General features: G+C 43.9%; 1 protein-coding gene across 2 annotated transcripts in view; it reads left to right on the top strand.

The window, feature by feature from the left end:
* The window catches only part of P3H1 (prolyl 3-hydroxylase 1), a 99,429-nt gene that overhangs the window by 67,814 nt on the left and 11,310 nt on the right, over positions 1–20,305 (top strand). For both annotated transcript variants that reach the window (XM_083162779.1, XM_083162780.1), the window contains exons 11-12: positions 8,393–8,543; positions 15,480–15,597. In XM_083162779.1, coding sequence (XP_083018905.1) covers positions 8,393–8,543; positions 15,480–15,597 — 269 coding nt within the window. The remainder of the gene's footprint in view (positions 1–8,392; positions 8,544–15,479; positions 15,598–20,305) is intronic.

Raw genomic sequence — 20,305 nt, 5'->3', positions numbered from 1 at the left:
CGCGTGGTATTAACTTGCTTCTATAGTAGTCAGAAAGACTGATACTGTGATACTTGAAATCACATTCTTTCTGTTTTAAACGGAGCAATTGTTTAAATAGTGCTTCAGGTACCATAGTAGTTAAATCATCAAGCATGCTTTGTTTGTTTAAAATAGAATCCGCATCACTATCAGACAAGCTCAGGAATTCCCTGACGTCCATCTGTATAAATTCTAACGCCTGCTCCATTTCTTGTGTGGCAGACGACATGATAGATGTAAACAGGTGCTTATAATGTGGCAGATGTAATCGCTACACAGCAGAGGGTGAACAGAATTTGGTATGACTGATGGCACAGTCTTACTTACAGTTCTGGTGCCTTGGTAGGTACTTCATGGATCCAAACTGGAAAAATGAATGTCCAATATAGCATGCGGGAGACCCGGCACTCAGATGAATATTCCACTAAACTGGATATGTAACAGGAACTCTGGCTGTGGTGCCTTCCTAAGGAGGTCAAAATAGATCCACCAAACAACAAGAAGAATGGGTTTGGTTTCATTATGATAAATTGTTTATTGCATTTGCACTATGTGCATTTGATTGTGGGATTGGCGTCGCCCGGTGTGTGGGCTGCAGGATGGGGATTTCTGCACCCTGCTGGTCCTCGCATGTGGGCGTTAGCCGTTTCTGGTTTCAAATGCATATATTTTAGGTGTTTATATATGTACAATTCTTCTATGTCTATTTTGCATTAAAGTTTCCTTTTTTATCCAACTTTTGTTAGTTCTCAGTTAGCGCTCCGTCTGGAGATCTAGGGATTCCAGCCGCACTTCCGGGTTTGGTTGGCAGGCCGCGGTTTAGTTGGTTGGCGGATGTTCTTCACAGTCATCGGCTGCTCATTTCCCTGTACCGCTGAGCTGGCTGGCCGCCTGCCGCACTTCCGGGTGTGGTTGGCGGACGCTAGCTGACTGGTTGGCGGAAGTGTAGTATGCGGTCTCTGTCTGTTCTCCGCTGTACCGTTACTTCCGGCTGGCGGCTGACCACGGGGATGGTGGCATATGGAACCTATTTCTCCGGCTGCTGGGCGGGGGGGACACCTATACCTGGGGGACCGTTTGGCCTTGTCTGTGTGTTTGGTTGATCCCATGTGCCCGGCAGGTGAGTACTATCAGAGAGTAATTGCATGGGGGGCGGGCTCCTGTTTGGTATATGTATGTGTGTCAGTTTCCATTAAGATTTGTGAATTGTATGCTGTCTGTCCCTGACGACGGGGGGTGACCCCGAAACTTGTTGGAGTAAAGGACCTACCTACTTTAAGTCTGCTGAGTGCCGCCTCGTTCTTCTTCTTGTTGTTTGGTGGATCTATTTTGACCTCCTTAGGAAGGCACCACAGCCAGAGTTCCTGTTACATATCCAGTTTAGTGGAATATTCATCTGAGTGCCGGGTCTCCCGCATGCTATATTGGACATTCATTTTTCCAGTTTGGATCCATGAAGTACCTACCAAGGCACCAGAACTGTAAGTAAGACTGTGCCATCAGTCATACCAAATTCTGTTCACCCTCTGCTGTGTAGCGATTACATCTGCCACATTATAAGCACCTGTTTACATCTATCATGTCGTCTGCCACACAAGAAATGGAGCAGGCGTTAGAATTTATACAGATGGACGTCAGGGAATTCCTGAGCTTGTCTGATAGTGATGCGGATTCTATTTTAAACAAACAAAGCATGCTTGATGATGTAACTACTATGGTACCTGAAGCACTATTTAAACAATTGCTCCGTTTAAAACAGAAAGAATGTGATTTCAAGTATCACAGTATCAGTCTTTCTGACTACTATAGAAGCAAGTTAATACCACGCGGTTTTCGCGTTAAAAATACCCCAACCATCGGTCGGCATAATGCCGCCTTCTGCCGCCGATGGTTGGCGGTGTTAAACAAATGCTCCATGGACTTGCTTCTATTGGTAGTGGAGGAATCCACTCGTGAACAAACCATCTACCAAGAAAAAATTGAGCAATTTGAGAGAGTGCATTTACAGGTGCTTGTGGCAGATTCTGACAATAACTGGATGGACAAGCTGCAAACCCAGATGGACACTTATAAGGCTAATCTCATTGCCTTTAAAAGAGATAAACTCACCAAGGTCCAACAGGACTACGACCAAAAGCGGGTTTATGATTGGTTGAATCCTAATCGGTCACAGGGGAGACCTAGGCCATACAGAAAACGGACTCCGCGTCCTGGCCCAAGAGATCTTGAGGATTCAAGCACATCACAGAGTGAGGCTGACTCAGGCCCATCAACAAGGGGCAACAGTGGTCGCCCTTTAGGAACCAAAACCAGGGCCATGTTACTCAAGGAGCCAGTGCCAACCACAGGAGGAGGACGAGGCGCTCAGGCCAAAATCACCGGCAAGAGAGGTGCCAAAGGTCAAAAGGGCAAAAGGACCTAGTTTTCAACTTATCGTCTGTGCCATTGTCAGAAGTGGAATTACAATTGCTGGCAAAAGGGTTGTCTTTCATTCCGTCCAAACGTATGGATCCATTTGAGTGGAGAGTGGACACTTTTAGACTGAATCGCTCCTTGCGTTTAAAAGATCACTTTGGGAGAAACCCCATAACTAACATGCCTGCCACATCCACTAGTGACATCCCTCCGAAACTAAAAAGAATAGCACCAAGATCTAAATTTGATCCTATCTCCATCAGTCCGGCGGTCAAGACATTCACCCGATTGATGGAGCAACAAGGAGAAAACCTTCAGCATGCCGCATTGGGGAAATATACCCACCACAATTTAACGCCACCTGAGCGAACGGCTCTCCGTTCATTGTCTGCTCGCAAAGATATTATCATACGCGGGGCAGACAAAGGTGGAGCGGTGGTAGTCCTCAATGTGCAAGATTATCGTCTCGAGTGTGACCGCTTACTTAGTGACGCTAATACTTATGGCTTATTAGACAAAGACCCCACTTGGGGCTTCAAAGTGGAACTTGATGCTATCTTGATGCAGGCAGTACGGGAAGGACACATTTCGACAGACTTGAAACACGCCCTTACAGTGGACTATCCTAGAGTTCCGCTCTTCTATTCAATTCCAAAGATACATAAGGGCCTGAGGGACCCTCCTGGTCGTCCTATCATCTCGGCCAGGGGGTCCCTCTTCCATCCAATTTCTGTGTTTCTGGACTCATTATTAAATCCATGTGTCCAAGCCCTGCCTGCATATTTAAAGGACACTACCACACTGCTGGTGATATTGAGGGACCTGCACCTCACCCATGATGTGTCTGCTATAACCTGTCTATGTACCGCGGATGTCACTAGCCTCTACACCTGTATCCCACATGATGCAGGTGTGGAGGCAGTGAGATCTCTTTTGACTAATAATCCATTATACCTTGGTCCACCTGTAGAGCTGTTTGTAAAATTGTTGGTCTTAGTATTAACTAGGAACTATTTCCTACATGATGGAAAGTTCTTCATACAGCGGTCGGGCGTGGCCATGGGGTCCGCTGTGGCCCCGGCCTACGCCAACACATTTATGTACAGTGTGGAACAATCTTTATTCTTCCAAGGGGACAAGTTAGCTGATGGGGTAGTTTTATATTACCGTTACATCGATGACTTGTTGATTTTTTGGTCCAAAAGTCCGACTTCCTTGGTTGAGTTACTTAAGGGTCACAATGATTTAGGTGGTGTGATTCAATTTACCTCTAATGTGGATGTACAACATGTGCAGTTTCTAGATGTGGATATCTCTCTCCAGTCGGGAAAATTAGTCACCGCTTTGTTTACCAAAAGCACTGATAGAAACACCCTTTTACTTCACAATAGCTCCCACCCTATACCGGTTCGTAAAGGTCTACCGTACTCACAATTGTTGCGGGTACGAAGGATCACTTCAGAGGAAGCAGCAGTACCAGCAGCTTTAGAGTCCATGGTGGACAAATTTGTTCAGAGGGGATACCCTCGTTCTGCCCTTCTGCCAATTAAAAACAAAGTATTGGGGATTAGTAGGGATCAAACCCTACTTCCCAAACCTAATTTGGATACGTTAGAATCCAAAGGCAAGTTCCCTTGGGTCAATAAATTCTCCATGGACAGCAAAGTCACCACTAAACAAGCAAAGAAGTGGTGGCCTATTGTCTCCACAGATAGAGACCTTCCTCTTCTTTTTAACACTCATCTGATGCCCAGCTATTCCAGGCAGGCCAATCTAAAAGACCACCTGGTCAAACTGGACATCACGGGTTGGGATAAGTCGGCACCCTCTCATTTCCTTACCAGGAGGAGCGGATGCTTTCGCTGTTTAGGGTGTGCTACGTGTAAAACTATGTTGGTGGGCGAAAATTTCACACACCCTCAAACTAAGAGGTTGGTTCCTATCAAATATCCTTTGACCTGTAGTTCGATGTATGTTGTCTATTTACTCACCTGTCCCTGTGGGCTGTCCTATGTGGGGAAAACTCAGCGCCAGTTTAAAGAGCGCATGGCCCTACATAGGACAGCCATTAACCAGGCCATACAATCAGGTCATTCGGACCAACCCTTTGCCAGGCATTGCTTGGCCTATCATCATTCTGTGGCTCAAATTCGATCCATCATCATAGACCAGGTCCCCAAATCCCTGAGGGGGGGTAACCGCAATAAAGCTTTGTTGCAGAGAGAGAGTAGATGGATCTACATGCTTGGTACACTGGCCCCTAAGGGTCTCAATGAGACGTTGGGGCTGCAGTGTTACCTATAAGCAGTGAATCCACTATCTCTACACCAATCCATCCTCTAAATATTCCCCTGCTTATGTATTAGTTACATCCCCATATAGTCTTTTAGTAAAAACATCTTTTTACTTTTTGTACTTAGTTTTTCTAGTATAAAGCTAGGTACTTATTTTGTTGACTATATTCAATATTGATGAGGTTTTTTACATTAATCTTACCACCTGAGCCTATCTGATTGGATCTAGTCCGATAGGTTTCTATATATTGTCCCTGATTCTATAGAGTGTTTTTGTCTTTATGGGTTTGGTTTCATTATGATAAATTGTTTATTGCATTTGCACTATGTGCATTTGATTGTGGGATTGGCGTCGCCCGGTGTGTGGGCTGCAGGATGGGGATTTCTGCACCCTGCTGGTCCTCGCATGTGGGCGTTAGCCGTTTCTGGTTTCAAATGCATATATTTTAGGTGTTTATATATGTACAATTCTTCTATGTCTATTTTGCATTAAAGTTTCCTTTTTTATCCAACTTTTGTTAGTTCTCAGTTAGCGCTCCGTCTGGAGATCTAGGGATTCCAGCCGCACTTCCGGGTTTGGTTGGCAGGCCGCGGTTTAGTTGGTTGGCGGATGTTCTTCACAGTCATCGGCTGCTCATTTCCCTGTACCGCTGAGCTGGCTGGCCGCCTGCCGCACTTCCGGGTGTGGTTGGCGGACGCTAGCTGACTGGTTGGCGGAAGTGTAGTATGCGGTCTCTGTCTGTTCTCCGCTGTACCGTTACTTCCGGCTGGCGGCTGACCACGGGGATGGTGGCATATGGAACCTATTTCTCCGGCTGCTGGGCGGGGGGGACACCTATACCTGGGGGACCGTTTGGCCTTGTCTGTGTGTTTGGTTGATCCCATGTGCCCGGCAGGTGAGTACTATCAGAGAGTAATTGCATGGGGGGCGGGCTCCTGTTTGGTATATGTATGTGTGGCAGTTTCCATTAAGATTTGTGAATTGTATGCTGTCTGTCCCTGACGACGGGGGGTGACCCCGAAACTTGTTGGAGTAAAGGACCTACCTACTTTAAGTCTGCTGAGTGCCGCCTCGTTCTTCTTCTTCATATATATATATATATATATATATATATATATATATATATATATATATATATATATATATATATATATATATATATATATATATATATATATATATATATATATATATATATATATATATATATATATATATATATATTATATGATTTTTTTTTTTTTTTTTTTTTTTTTAGGAGGTCTCGTTTTATCAAAATCTACAAGGAAAACAACTGCCTCTGTTAAAGGGACTACCACAACCAGGCAAACCGAAACTATTGATTCGTACAGTAGAGCATTGTAAACAGTGCTGCAAACTTTCCATAGGTTCGGAAGAAGATGCAAAAATGTCGAACAGTGGTTTGTGAAGGAGAATAACAAGTACGGACATCACAATGCTCAGAAGTACCGTACTGTGACCTTTACAAACCGAAATCGAGGTAAAATGAGCAAAGAAATTTATCGTTGAACAAACTAATCAAGGAGAAGAACAAGAGCATTGTTATAAGCCATTAAATAAAAAAATGTAGCCAAATTCAAAAATTAATTAATTAAAAAAAGCATCATCCTCTGGGGTAGGGGATTCACACCACCAGACAATGAAGAGGTGGCAGTGGTGGATGGCATAGGGGGCCCTGGCACATAAAAATAAGAATGTGGAGGCGGAGGATTACCCGGTGCAATGTACATAGGGCGGTGATGTGGGTAGTTGGGTGGTGGGGGCAATGGCCTGTGGCTTATAGGACATGGCGTTATGTCACACTCATCAGACAAATTTTTGTCTGCTGCGCATGACATACCGCAATGTACTAACCGCTTAAAGATGCGGAACTGGTCTGGATCCATGGACCGCATCTCACAGGCAATATTGTTGGCAAAATTTTTAAATGAATCCGGGGGATTTTTGAGCGCTTCCTCCGCATGCCTACAACAATGCTCTTGGCCGCTTGCAACAGAGCTGGACGTCTGGGAGGGCTGCTTCCTCCTTGGCTTCCTTCGGGGAGGTCCAAACGCACTCTCCTCCGGAGGAGCCACTGCTTCCACGACAGGACCAGTCTCTGCTTCCGGCACAGGGGTAACTTTCTAGAAAAAAATTAAAATATTATAATATCAATCAATTTAACAGTTTGTTACATACAAAACATGTCCTATCAAAACTTACTATGTCCACACTCTCCGGATCTTCAAGTGAATCACTTGACGGAGAGTCTTCATCCATAGGAGTACCCTCTGATCTTCTCCTTGAAGCTTGTTCAACGATAAACCTAATTCGCTCATAATACCACAATTTTGGCGTGTAAAGGTCATCAGTCCCGGCTCCTGAACGTTGCGATTCCAGGACTTGATTATACTCCTTCACCACCACTGTTCGCATATTTGCGATCTTCCTCCGAATCCACCGAGAGTCTGAAGCACTGTCACGGGCTCTACTGTAAAGAACCAATTTCTCATATGCCTGATTCCTTTTTGCCTGATTGCGATAGTCCCTATGATCGGTCCTCCAGAGGCAGTCGTTTTCCTTGTAAATATCGATAAAACGAGCCAAAAATTTGTTGCCCATTGATCGTGGCATGTACGCCTATACTCCATGTACATCTAAGGAAAAAATGTACACCTATACTCCATGTACAATAACAATAACATGACACAGCAACCTACACTTCCATTACATTATTAACAATGACTTGACACCGCAGTGTGCTCCAACAGTACAATAACATTACACCACAATGTGGTGTATAACAATCATATTACCCCCACCCTGCACATGATACCACCCTGTAAAACTTCAACACCCCTGCACATAATCTCCACATCACCCCCCCTGCACATCATCACCTCACCCTCACCCTGCACATGACACCCCCCTGTACATCCTTCAACACCCCTGCACATAATCATCCCACCCTGTACATGATTATATCACCCACATCCTGCACATGACCCCCCCCCCCCCCTGGTGCCCCCTGCACATAATCATCTGGTGCCCCCTCCCCCGACACTCATCTGGCATCCCCCCCACCAACACCCAGGCGCTGGATACAGGCAAAGAAACTTACTGTATTTCAAGGATGGACAGGGACACGATCCACAGCAGCTAAAATGGCTCCTGTAGGCTGTGGTTATGTTGTCTTGGTGCCTCTGGAGTTTTGACTGACAGGAGGGCATGAAATTGCATTGCATACATCGCACGGTAAAAAGAGTACCATGCGATGCGATTTCACTACGTTTGCCTACGTAAGAAATCTGGGAGCCGTGCTAGGAAACAAGTAACGCACAGTTATTGCAAAAGATTGCTTCAGTCTGAATAGCTACTACTTTAAGCGTCATGGATCATGACTTAATTGTGTTGTAGTCCCATTACCCAAATGTAAAGTAACGTGTTCCCCACAATATAGGATGGGTTTAATTTTCCCATTTTCATTGCCACTGTTGCTTCATTATATTGTGTCTGTGTTGTCATAGTGCATATATTTACACAAATGTATTTTGTTCTAGGGGAAAAAGGGACACACTGCAACCATTTTGTTTCTATTATAATTGTGTTTTTATTCATCCTCCATTGTACACCTAGTAATCTTGTATTTGTGTAATTTCAGCTGGGACAAGAAGGGAAAGTCCCATTGAAGAGTGCACACCTCTACTATAATGTTACAGAGAAAGTAAGGCGTGTGGTGGAGTCTTACTTCCGCTTGGAAGTCCCGCTGTATTTTTCCTATTCTCATTTGGTCTGCAGGACAGCTATTGAAGGTACCGTACTGTAGGGTAATCATTTCTGTAGTTGTCTCTGAAAATCTCTTCCTGATCTTATAAGCCATCTCCTGTACAACTTCATTACTATTAACTACATAAACACTATGTATGGCAGGCATGTCCAAACTATGACCCTCCAGCTGTTGTGAAACTACAAGTCCCATCATGCCTTGCTACAGTTTTGCTATTGGGGAATACTAAAACTATGGCAAGGCATGCTGGGACGTGTAGTTTCACAACAGTTGGAAGGGCCACAGTTTGGACATACCTGATGGTATGGTAAACCCCACCGCTATTTGTGTATGCCTGCCCCACTGAAGACTAAATGATTTATATAAATAAAATTATTATTATTATTATTAAACTCATTATTTAGCATCACATTTACTAAACAAAGAAAGGGTGACAATAATTTATTTAATGTATTCTTGTAATGGCCCACGTGTGTGTGTGTGTGTGTGTGTGTGTGTGTGTGTGTGTGTGTGTGTGTGTGTGTTCACATTAATAATAATTTTAGTCTCTGTTCTGTTCCTTATGAAAATTTTAGACCTTTTTTTAAGTGTTTTTTTTTTAATCTTTTTTACTTTATACTTTTACTTAGTCACAGGTGTAAATGGCAGTCAGGTCTTCCTACTATCCCACACATGCACAATGAAAATACCAAGTGCCCCTCCAGCTTTACAGAACCACCTAAAATAAATATTTTTTTTCATTGTTTGATTAGTGGTGATTTATTATTCTTATAATTAATGTATTTATTATAAATGCAGAAGGAATGGTACCCTGCCCGGTCCTCTGTTCTATAGACTAGGAAATGGATGTACAATGGAGATTCAGATGTACAAACTCATGCACAAAGATAAAGCCAACTTCTACCCAATGAAGAGCAATTTAAAGAACACACTTCATTCTTATTTTTTTTTTATATAATTCTTTATTTTAAAGTGGTCAACCAACAGAGTAGCATAAATAGAAACACAAGGGTCGCAAGAGCCCAATGCAGACCATATTTTCTTCTACGATCCCCATGGCAGCCAAGACCTTGGGATTTCATCCCTCTCCTACTAGTTAGACAGGCTGTTTTTTCCTTAGGACCTCCCTCTTCCAGTATAAATCCCAGCTCCTCCCCATACACCTTGTCTTTTTTTTTCCTGTCTCCTTTTGTTTAGTTAGAGAGGCAGAGCAGGTTTGTTTTTTTCTAGGGAGCTTACCTTAAGGTATAGGGAGCACTCTGGGGGACAGAGCAGCATGGGAGCGTGGACCTGCGGTCTCCTGCCCATGAGAAATGACCTGGGAGCGTGGCCAGCATTGAGTCCTGTCCAGGGGTGCTGGAAACTCGGAGCTCCGGCGGGGGTAAGTCTCCTGGAGCTTCATACAAGCCGGCTACAGCGGCTGGCAGCGTGTCCGCGACTTCCGGGATGCGTGGTCGCGGACTACAGTTCCCAGAAGTCAGAGCGTTACAGACGCGACTTCCGGGATTGACTTATAGAGGCAGTCTGTACGGACTACATTGCCCATAAGTCTTGGAGCGTGACGCACTTCCGGTGCGGGCGCAGCGGGAAAGTTCAGCATACAGGCTATTTAAATCCCTGTACGTTCTAGCAGCAGTATGCAGTTGGCTGCTGGTGAGAGAAGTTGCTGCATCTGGTGTTCTATACTGCTGGATAAGGTAAGAGCTGGCTGCTGCTGCAGTTAGCTCCTGGAGTGATGTCTGTTGGACATGTTTTAATTCAGTATATCTGTTATAGGACTGCGTGCTTATTTTTGCTAAAATGGATTCGCCTTCCCCCCCAAAGACAGATAGTGCCCCTGTGAGGTAAGCTCCGGTATTACTTGGTTAGGTAGGAAGTTTTATTTATTTATTTATTATGATAGTGACAGGCTTTTACTGTTTTGTAGTGTGCCTGCCAATCCTGTGGTTCCCAAGAAGAAAATTGCAAAAAAGAAAAATATAGATAAAAGCTGCATGGTCTGTGATAAAGTATTCTCCGGACCTCAGACAAAATCAGTATGCGATAAATGTGATGTTCAGCAAGTTCCTACTCCCGAGCAACCAAAAATCCTGATGGATTTAATGGAGTGGATGAGAATATCTTTTGTTTCCAAAGAAGAATATTTGGGAACACAGAGTAAGAGATCTAGGGATCAGGCCGGATTCGATGATAATGATGACGATGATGATGATGCTGCGTCAGGGGGAATTCCGGATCCAGATTATGTGTCCTCTGAGGAATCTGGAGAGATTAAGGAGGAGGCTAGGAGCTTCAGTTTTGAGAGAGTGTTTTGAAAGCTATCTACAAAACCATGAACTATAAAGAACCAGTTAGTACGGAAACAGGGGAGAACATTCTGTTTGAAGATAGATCCAAAAAGAACCGACATTTTCCAATTCATAAGGTCATGAAAGATCTAATTACAAAGGAGTGGTCTAACTTGGACAAGAGACAGGGTAAACTGTCTAGAATAGACAGAATGTATCCGGTCAAAGATGATGTGTTCCTAAACTGGTGTTCCCTACCCAAGGTAGACGCGGCAGTAGCAGAACTTACTTCCCGAACCACTCTCCCGCTTGAGGATGGGGCCTCATTCAAGGAGCCTATGGATAGGAGAATGGAGGGAGCTTTCAGGAAGCTTCATTTCTCAGCTGCGGTGTCCCTTAAGGCAGGAGTCTCAGTGGCATCAGTCTCTAGGGCATTGAGACTATGGGGAACAGAGTTACATTCAGATATTGAGGAGAGAATCTCCAAGCAATATTTATTAAAGAAATTCGAGACCATGCAGAAGGCGACTGAATTTGTCTGTGAGGCTTCACTGGACATTGTATCTTTTGCAGCCAGGTCTATGGCGGCAGGCGTAACGGCGAGGAGAGCGTTCTGGTTGAGATCGTGGGCCGCCGATGCTAACTCGAAGAACAGATTGGTAGCACTTCCGTTCGAAGGCTCTCACTTGTTCGGAACAAAGTTGGATGCATTAATCCATAGGCTTACAGGAGGAAAATCACTAAGACTACCTCAGGATAAAAAGAACAAGTTCCCATACCCAGTCTCTTCTAGAGAGGCTAAGTCCTACAGGCCGGGAAGACCATACGGACAGAGGGGCTCCTTTCCCTTATCAAGACAGTCCTTTCGGCAGTCTGCAAGAAGAGGAGGGCGGCAATGACAGCCACAGAATACCAGAGGTGGGAGCACGGCTACTGGTTTTTGCCAACCTCTGGAAAGACCTGATACAAGACAAATGGGTGATAGACATTGTAGAAAGAGGATATGCGATAGAGTTTCTGAGACAGCCTACAAGAGATGTCTTTTGGGAATCCAGAAGACCCAAAACAGCGCTGGAAAGGATGGAGCTAAGAAAACTGTTAAAACAGCTGAAGGAGATAAAAGCAGTAGAATCAGTTCCAGTCCGGCAGGAAAAGAAAGGTTTTTACTCAAACATTTTTGGTGAAGAAGAGTACGGGAGGCGATCGAATTATCTTAGATCTAAAGAGATTGAACGGCTTTATAGATGTGAGAAGATTCAGGATGGAGACCCTGAAGACTATCCTGGCGGGGATAGAAGAAGGAGACTTTATGGTCTCGCTAGATCTAAAAGATGCGTATTACCATGTGCCAGTCAAGATCCAGGACAGAAGGTTTCTGAGATTCTTTGTGATGAAGGAGCATCTCCAGTTCACATGCCTGCCTTTTGGCCTAGCCACGTCTCCCCGAGTCTTTACGAAGGTTCTAGTTACAATAATTGCCGTTCTAAGAAGCAAAAAGATTCGTATTTGGCCCTATCTAGACGACTTGTTGATAGCGGCGTCCTCAAAGAGAAAAGTAATGGAAGACTTAGAGCGGGTGATAGATATGCTTCAAAGCTTAGGATGGATAATAAACTTCCAAAAGAGTCAATTAACACCAACGAGATCAATCCAGTTTCTAGGGGTTCTGATACTCAGAAAGATTCGAGACTCGTCTGTCAAAAGAAAGATGTCAGAAGATCAGAAATTTGGCAGAAGATATTATGGGAATGGAATCCTCACAGCTGAGGTTATGTCTTCAACTTCTCGGCATGATGATGTCGACCATCGGCACAATCCCATGGGCTCACTGGAGATTAAGGAAATTTCAGTGGGCGCTTCTTCCCTTCATAAAGAGAAAATGGCCACTCACAAAGTTTATCAGGGTGGAGAAAGCAGTAAGAGACTCTCTGTTATGGTGGACAGATCGTGAGATGGAGCACAAGGCAGTGTCTCTAAATCTTCCTCGATTCTCGGTGTTAACTACAGACGCAAGTGCCTCAGGCTGGGGGGCCCATATGGAAGATCAAACTATCCAAGGGTCATGGTCAGAGGAAGAGAGCAGAAAGTCTTCCAACTGGAGGGAGGCGGAAGCGGTTTGGAGAGCCTTGATAGGCCTAAAGCACAGAGTCAGAAGAAAGCATTTCAGAGTTTTTTCAGACAATATGACAGTAGTCTCGCATGTCAATCATCAAGGCGGCACCAGGAGTCGGGCGCTGATGTCAGTCATGTCAAATCCTGATGTGGGCAGAGGAGAGTGTTCTTTCCATTATGGCAGTTCATGTGCCAGGGAAAGAGAACGTGTTGGCAGACTTCCTGAGCAGGAGCGAAATCCTCCCCGGCGAATGGGAGCTGAATGTAGAAGTGTTCCAACAGATAGTCAAGTCTTTCGGGGTCCCAGATATAGACCTGATGGCTACAAATATCAACAGGAAGGTGAGGAAATACTTCTCAAGGTACTATCTACCCCAAACATCAGCAGTAGATGCTTTTTCGATTCCATGGAAATGTCGTCTAGGGTACATCTTTCCTCCATTCCCGTTGATTCACAGAGTGCTAAAAAAGGTAATACAGGAAGAAGTGACAGTCATCATAATACTTCCTTTCTGGCCAAGAAGATCTTGGTTCTCGACGGTTCTGAAGCTAGCAATACAGGAACCATTGACTCTCCCGGTCATTCCAAACCTTCTATCTCATGGGCCTGTAAATCATCCAAATCCAGAGATGTTATCTCTAAAGGCCTGGAAATTGAGAGGAAGCTGCTGAGAGAAGAGGGTCTTTCAGAACCGGTTACCTCCTTGTTACTGAAAGCTAGGAAAGAAGTGTCTTCGCTTGCATACTACAGAGTATGGCAGGCGTTTATTCACTGGAAGGGCTCAGAAGAAAAGGTTGAGCGAGCCTCCAATCCCGAAGTGCTTCAGTTTCTATTTAATGGCTATGCAGCTGGTTTGGCCTTATCGACATTAAAAGTGCAGATCTCTGCTTTAAGTATCTTACTTGATAGAAAACTGGCAGAGGAAAGTCTCATAAAGAGGTTCTGCAATGCGGTTAAAAGAATTAGACCCACAGTAAGGTCGTTGGTTGCTCCATGGGACCTAAACCTGGTCTTGAATGCTCTTATGAGAGAACCATTTGAGCCATTAACAGAGACTTCTTTGAAACTTCTCACCTGGAAGATAGTATTCCTAGTCGCAATCACTTCCGCTAGGAGGGTCAGTGAACTCCAGGCTCTGTATACTGAGAAGCCTTATCTGAGAATATTTGCTGATCGGGTAGTGTTGAGGACACACCCAGACTTTCTGCCGAAAGTAATCAGTTCGTTCCATCTCAACCAAGAAATTACACTTCCAGCCTTTCATCCTGAACCAAAGGATGTGAAGGAGGAGGAATGGCACACATTGGATATGGTGAGAGGAATCACCATCTACCTAGACCGACTTAAGGACATAAGGAAGTCGAAAAATGTATTAATTATCCCAGAAGGGGTGAGAAAGGGTCTGTCACCTTCTAAACAAACGATGGCGAGGTGGATCAGAGAACTGATCATATTCATCTATCAGCGGGAAGACAAAGAAGTTCCCAGTGTTATAAAGGCACACTCCACCAGGGCTATGGCGACCTCATGGGCAAGGAAGGCTCAAGCCTCGGTTAAGGATATCTGCGGTGCGGCAACTTGGTCATCCCTTCATACATTTGCAAAGCATTATGCTCTTAATGTATCAAAGTCTTGCTTTGGAGATCAAGTGCTTCAAAGTGTCCTTGAGGATTAAAAAAATATTTTTTGGCATTGATTTAGTTTCCCTCCCTTTTTGTTCTTGCTTTGGTATTATCCCAAGGTCTTGGCTGCCATGGGGATCGTAGAAGAAAACTGCGGATTATACTTACCGATAATTCCTTTTCTTCCTAGAGATCCCATGGCAGCCATTAGTTTTCCCTCCCCTTGTGGTGTTTTTTCCAGGACTGAGTAAAGGAGACACTTAAAAGACCAGGTGGATGGGGAGGAGCTGGGATTTATACTGGAAGAGGGAGGTCCTAAGGAAAAAACAGCCTGTCTAACTAGTAGGAGAGGGATGAAATCCCAAGGTCTTGGCTGCCATGGGATCTCTAGGAAGAAAAGGAATTATCGGTAAGTATAATCCGCAGTTTTCTACATATACAAGTGCTACAAGTAGCATCCAATAAAAAAGAAAAGACAGCAACATAGGGGTGACCTCTCAGAAACAAAGAGTATTCTTTACCCTGGGGTCTTTCTGTGATATTAAAATTCAGGAAGAGGGGGATGTGGGCCACCACACACATCCTTTTTAAAAACAATATTTCCCCAGTGTTTTTCTTTAATTAAGTTATGGGGGCCATAAATTATGGTTGGATTCTCTGTACTGATAATGCTTCTCAGCGATCAAAAACGCAGATAAGCAAACATTGAGGATTGGTAGTCTGTCTGGGAAGTTGCAAAGAACATGTTAAAAATCCATAACTTGCTGATCTTGTTCTGTTTTGGATTCAGCATGTCCATAAATTTTAATTATATTGGATTTCCCTGATCCTGATGTGTGGGCCCACTTACTTTAGTACTGTTGGTCTATGTAAAGTTTGTTTTTTGATTTCTTCCCCCACTCTCCCCTCTTTGAATTTAAAACATAATCATTTTGCAGAGAAACAAGCCGATCGAAATGATCTGAGTCATCCTGTTCACGTTGATAACTGCATTCTTAACGCAGAAGCATTGATGTGTATAAAGGAGCATCCTGCATATACCTTTCGGGATTACAGGTAATTTTTGTTTTATTATGACTATATTAAAGGGACTGCAATTTATTTTCACTTTGTATTGTGTCTGAAGTGAATATTAACTTTGTATATTTATTTACTACCAGTTATGTATATATAGTGCTCACAAATTCCTGAGCACTTGACAGAGAATATTTGAACATTCACAACATATATGTCCGTATCTAGCAACTGCTAAATGGAGTGTGTTTGCGCAGTGGATGCAAAATATATGTTGATCTCCTGCACATATTATGGGTTACATATGGTGGGAGCACTGCTCTTATAACGAGAGCAGCAATTATGCTTCTAAATCAGAATTTGAGCACATTGTCACTATGGGTATCCGGAATTTAATTTGCATTATGTGCCTCAAAATCAGGCCTGTTCTTATTTTAGGACATTACCTAATTTCTATGATGGTTCTAGATTGGGTACGGTTGCATTGTTAGCTATGGGCTTGATTTGGATTTTTACAGAACCTGATGGTATACATACAGTATACGAATGTGAGGGAACCTCATGATTGAAATGCTGCAGAGCACAGAGAACGGGACCGCTCTACAAAACAGTGGTGTATCATTTTATTTTCTAGGTGTGCCAAACCCAGGGCCTGTGTCCTCAGCAGAGTGATAACCCAATAGATCACATTCTGGCTGTGCCATACCCTACAAACCAGAATAAGACCATATAGGTACATTTTAAAGTATTTTCTCCTCTTGGAGAAATCTTATCCATATATGTAAATGATGGCAATCCTGCGCAAAGTGTGTATGGCATATTGACACTTCAAGTGCTTTTTTTTTTGTTTGTTTTCCTCTATTTTCATGTACTTTGTATAACCCATGTAAAATACTTCTTCTCTAGGCCTCATAATTTTTCAGATAAATGGGATCAAAGTTTTGAAAAAGCGCTCAGAATTGCCAGTCGGTGCGTGACATGTCTGGGTGAACGGACATGGAATGACTCCTGTGTGTATGTCTGCATCAGTGTCTTAATATCTGTGTCGGTGTCTGTGTTGGTTTTCTTTTTGTATTTTATTCTGTATTCTTGCTTCATACTGCTGAGGTTCCCAAGCGCAGTCCTCAAAGCACCTTTAATGGTCCATGTTATAAGGCAGTCGATGGCTGAGCACCGATAGTTAAATCAAATAGATCTACTAATTAAAGCACCATATGCACATTAGGCAATCTTACCAATGCCAATATCGGTGGCGAAGACCCGTTGCCGGCTCTGAAGTAAACAGCGCTGGGGAGGAGCAATGCTGCCACATGGCCATCTTAGACATCTTTAATGAGGACCTTTCTCGCCCGGACATGCTGAATGAGAGAGGGGATGATTAACAATCTGTGGTAGCGCGTGCGTTAACGACAATTCGTGTACACGCTAGAAGACAGAGTGAAAGATCTTTTTGAAAGAAATCTTTCACTTAAACTTATAGTGTATACACCTTACCCGATCTCCACCGTCATTTGTGGCGGAGAGGGGAGGCATTAGGAAATGCATGCACACTTGCCAATGCCAGGTTCGAGGAGGCCGACATTGGGGGAGCTAATGTCATGCTGCAGCATGACCGTCATTAATGAGGAATCCCTTGTCCAAAAATGTTCGGGCAAGGGAGGCTGTCACTAATGACATGAGGGATCGTGCATCATTAATGACATGAAGTGTACACACTAGGTGACATTGTTCACAATATTGCTCAAAGTCCTGTCTGAGCAATCTTGTGAACAATATAGTGTGTCACTTTTGCCCAAGCTCAACTGTGCTCAAGCATGGGTGTTTTTAAATGGTGGAGTTTGGGAAACTACTAATGTGATTATGACCATAGACAGACAATCTTTTATGCCAAATATGTTCTGTGGATATTTTCAAGAAATACACTTGTAAATGTAATTCTTTTTCCACAGGACAGACCGGGCCAGTGGCTCCTACACCGCATGATGAAACTGGAAATGCAATTATGAAGATACCCCATTCTCCATATCTCATACTAACAACTCTAATATTGGGGCTTTGTAGTCAAGACTGTTTGTGATGGTGTTCGTGTGGGAGCACCAATATCTGTATTAATCTGTATTAATAGAATTTATACTTCATAATTGCATTTCCAGCTTTTAGGTGTGTTCACAAGTTGTTACTCGTCTGAGGAATTCTGTTGGGTACTTGTGTATTATAGCGGCGCCCCCGATGTACTTCACGCAATGTTTTTATCGCATGCCATGCACCCAATGGCATGCGATGCGACGCGATTTTGGCCCCCTATGCGATGAAACATTGTATAAGCACCCTAAAGGGTGCTTTTAAGCACCCAAATGGGTGCTTACAATGTTATATGCACCCCCACGCCACCCCCCCACTATAAACGTGAACCCGAAGCGTGGCGAGCGGCGGCGGTACGCGTCCTCCGACGTTTTCATACCCTCACTATCCACGTCGGCGTGGAGTTGAGAATAGAAAGTTTGCGAGCCCGAAGCGTGGCGAGCGGACGCGGATACCTGTGAAGCCCGCGAGAGGACGCAGATACCTGTGAAGGTATCCGCATCCCCTCGCTGCGCTCGCCACGCTTCGGGCTCGGTGGCTCGCTGCGCTCGCCACACTTTCTATTCTCAACTCCACGCCGACATGGATAGTGGGGGTATGAAAAGGTCGGAGGACGCGTACCGCCGCCGCTCGCCACGCTTCGGGTTCACGTTTATATTGGGGGGGTGGCGTGGGGGTGCATTTAACATTGTAAGCACCCATTAGGGTGCTTATACAATTTTTCATCGCATCGCATGCCATACATAATGTCATACAATTTTTACATTGTATGACATTGTACAATATCGCGTCGCATCGCATACCATCGCATGCCTTATGATATGCGATGCCATGGGCGCCGCTGTAATATACAAGTACCTTAACCCCTTCCTGACAGAGCCAGTTTTTGCGTTCCTGACAGAGCCCTTTTTTTCAAATCTGACATGAATCACTTAAGTGGGTATAACTTTTTTTTGCTTTTACTTATCCCAGTGATTTTGAGATTGTTTTCTCGTGACACATTGTACTTCAAGTTAGTGGTAAATTTTGGTCGATACAGTCTGTGTTTTTTTGTGAAAAATACCAAAATGTCGTAAAAAAATGGAAAATTTTGCGATTTGCAAAATGTTAAATTTTCTGCTTGTGAGACAAATAATCTTACCACTCAAAATAGTTAATAACTAACATAGACCATATGTATACTTTATGTTGCCATCATTATTTCAACCTCATTTTAATTTTTTTGGACACTAGGAGGCTTAAAATATGAATAGCAAATTCTCAAATTTTCAAGAAAATTTCAAACACTGATTTTTTTAGGGACCAGTTCAGTTCTGATGTGACTTTGAGGGACTTGTATGTGAGACACCCCCATAAATGATGCCATTTCAAAAACTGCACCCCTCACAGTATTCAAAACAGCATTTTGGAAGTTTGTTAACCCTTTAGGTGTTTCACAGGAATTAAAACAAAGTGTAGGTGAAATTTCAAAATTTCTTTTTTTTTGCAGAGTTTCAATTTTAATAAATTTTTCTAACGAATACAGTAGATTTTACTAGAGAAATGTGACTAAAAATTGATTCCCCCAATTCTTTGGTTTTCATAAATATCCTATATGTGGCCCTAGTGTGCACGGTGACCAAACCACAGGCTTCATAATAGAAGGAGCACCTACTTGATTTTGGAGCCTCCTTTTTATGAGATTATTTTTTAGGCACCATGTAGGTTTCTAGGCACCATAAGATGCTAAAAGTTAGGAACCCCCCCACAAGTGACCCCATTTTGCAAACTACACCCTTCAGGGAATTCATCTAGGGGTATAGTGTACATTTCAAACCCCCAGGGGTTTCACCAATTGTGGTACAACTGGGCAGTGAAAATGAAAAAAAATAATTTTTCATTTTCACAGCTCAGTTGTATCAAAATTGGTGAAACCCCTGGGGGTTTGAAATGTACACTATACCCCTAGATGAATTCCCTGAAGGGTGTAGTTTGCAAAATGGGGTCACTTGTGGGGGGGGTTCCACTGTATGGGTGTTTCGGGGGTCATTCAACCAGAATCTGTGCTGCAAAATCCAAATATCACTCCTTCCCTTCTGAGTCCTGCCATGCACCCAACTGGTATTTTTTGGTCACATGTGAGGCATTGCCGTACTCGGGAGAAATTGGGGCACAGATTTTGGGGTGCTTTGTCTCCTTCATTCCTTGTGAAAATGAAAATTTTTGAGCCAGATCTGCATTTTTGTGTAAAAAAATTTAATTTTTTACAGAAAAATGCAGTTCTGGCTCAAAATTTTTCATTTTCACAAGGAATGAAGGAGACAAAGCACCCCAAAATCTGTGCCCCAATTTCTCCCGAGTACGGCAATGCCTCACATGTGACCAAAAAATACCAGTTGGGTGCATGGCAGGACTCAGAAGGGAAGGAGTGATATTTGGTGGTGGAATGAATGGTGGGTGCTATGTCGCATTAGCAAGACCCCCGAAGCACCAATACAGTGGAACCCCCCCACAAGTGACCCCATTTTGGTCACCAGCTTTGGGAGGGGGGCTGGCGCTGCGGCTGGCGGGGGGGTGGGAGGGGTGCTGGCGCTGCGGCAGCCGGGTGGGAGGGAGGGGGGCTGCCGGGTGGGAGGGGGGGGGGGGGCTGGCGATCGGTGGTGATCGGTGCTGTACTTAACAGCACCGA

Source organism: Crinia signifera, chromosome 19 (genome assembly GCF_055691185.1).
Source record: "Crinia signifera chromosome 19, ASM5569118v1, whole genome shotgun sequence".
Classification (NCBI taxonomy): Eukaryota; Metazoa; Chordata; class Amphibia; order Anura; family Myobatrachidae; genus Crinia; species Crinia signifera.
This window is presented reverse-complemented; position numbering and strand designations above follow the sequence as displayed.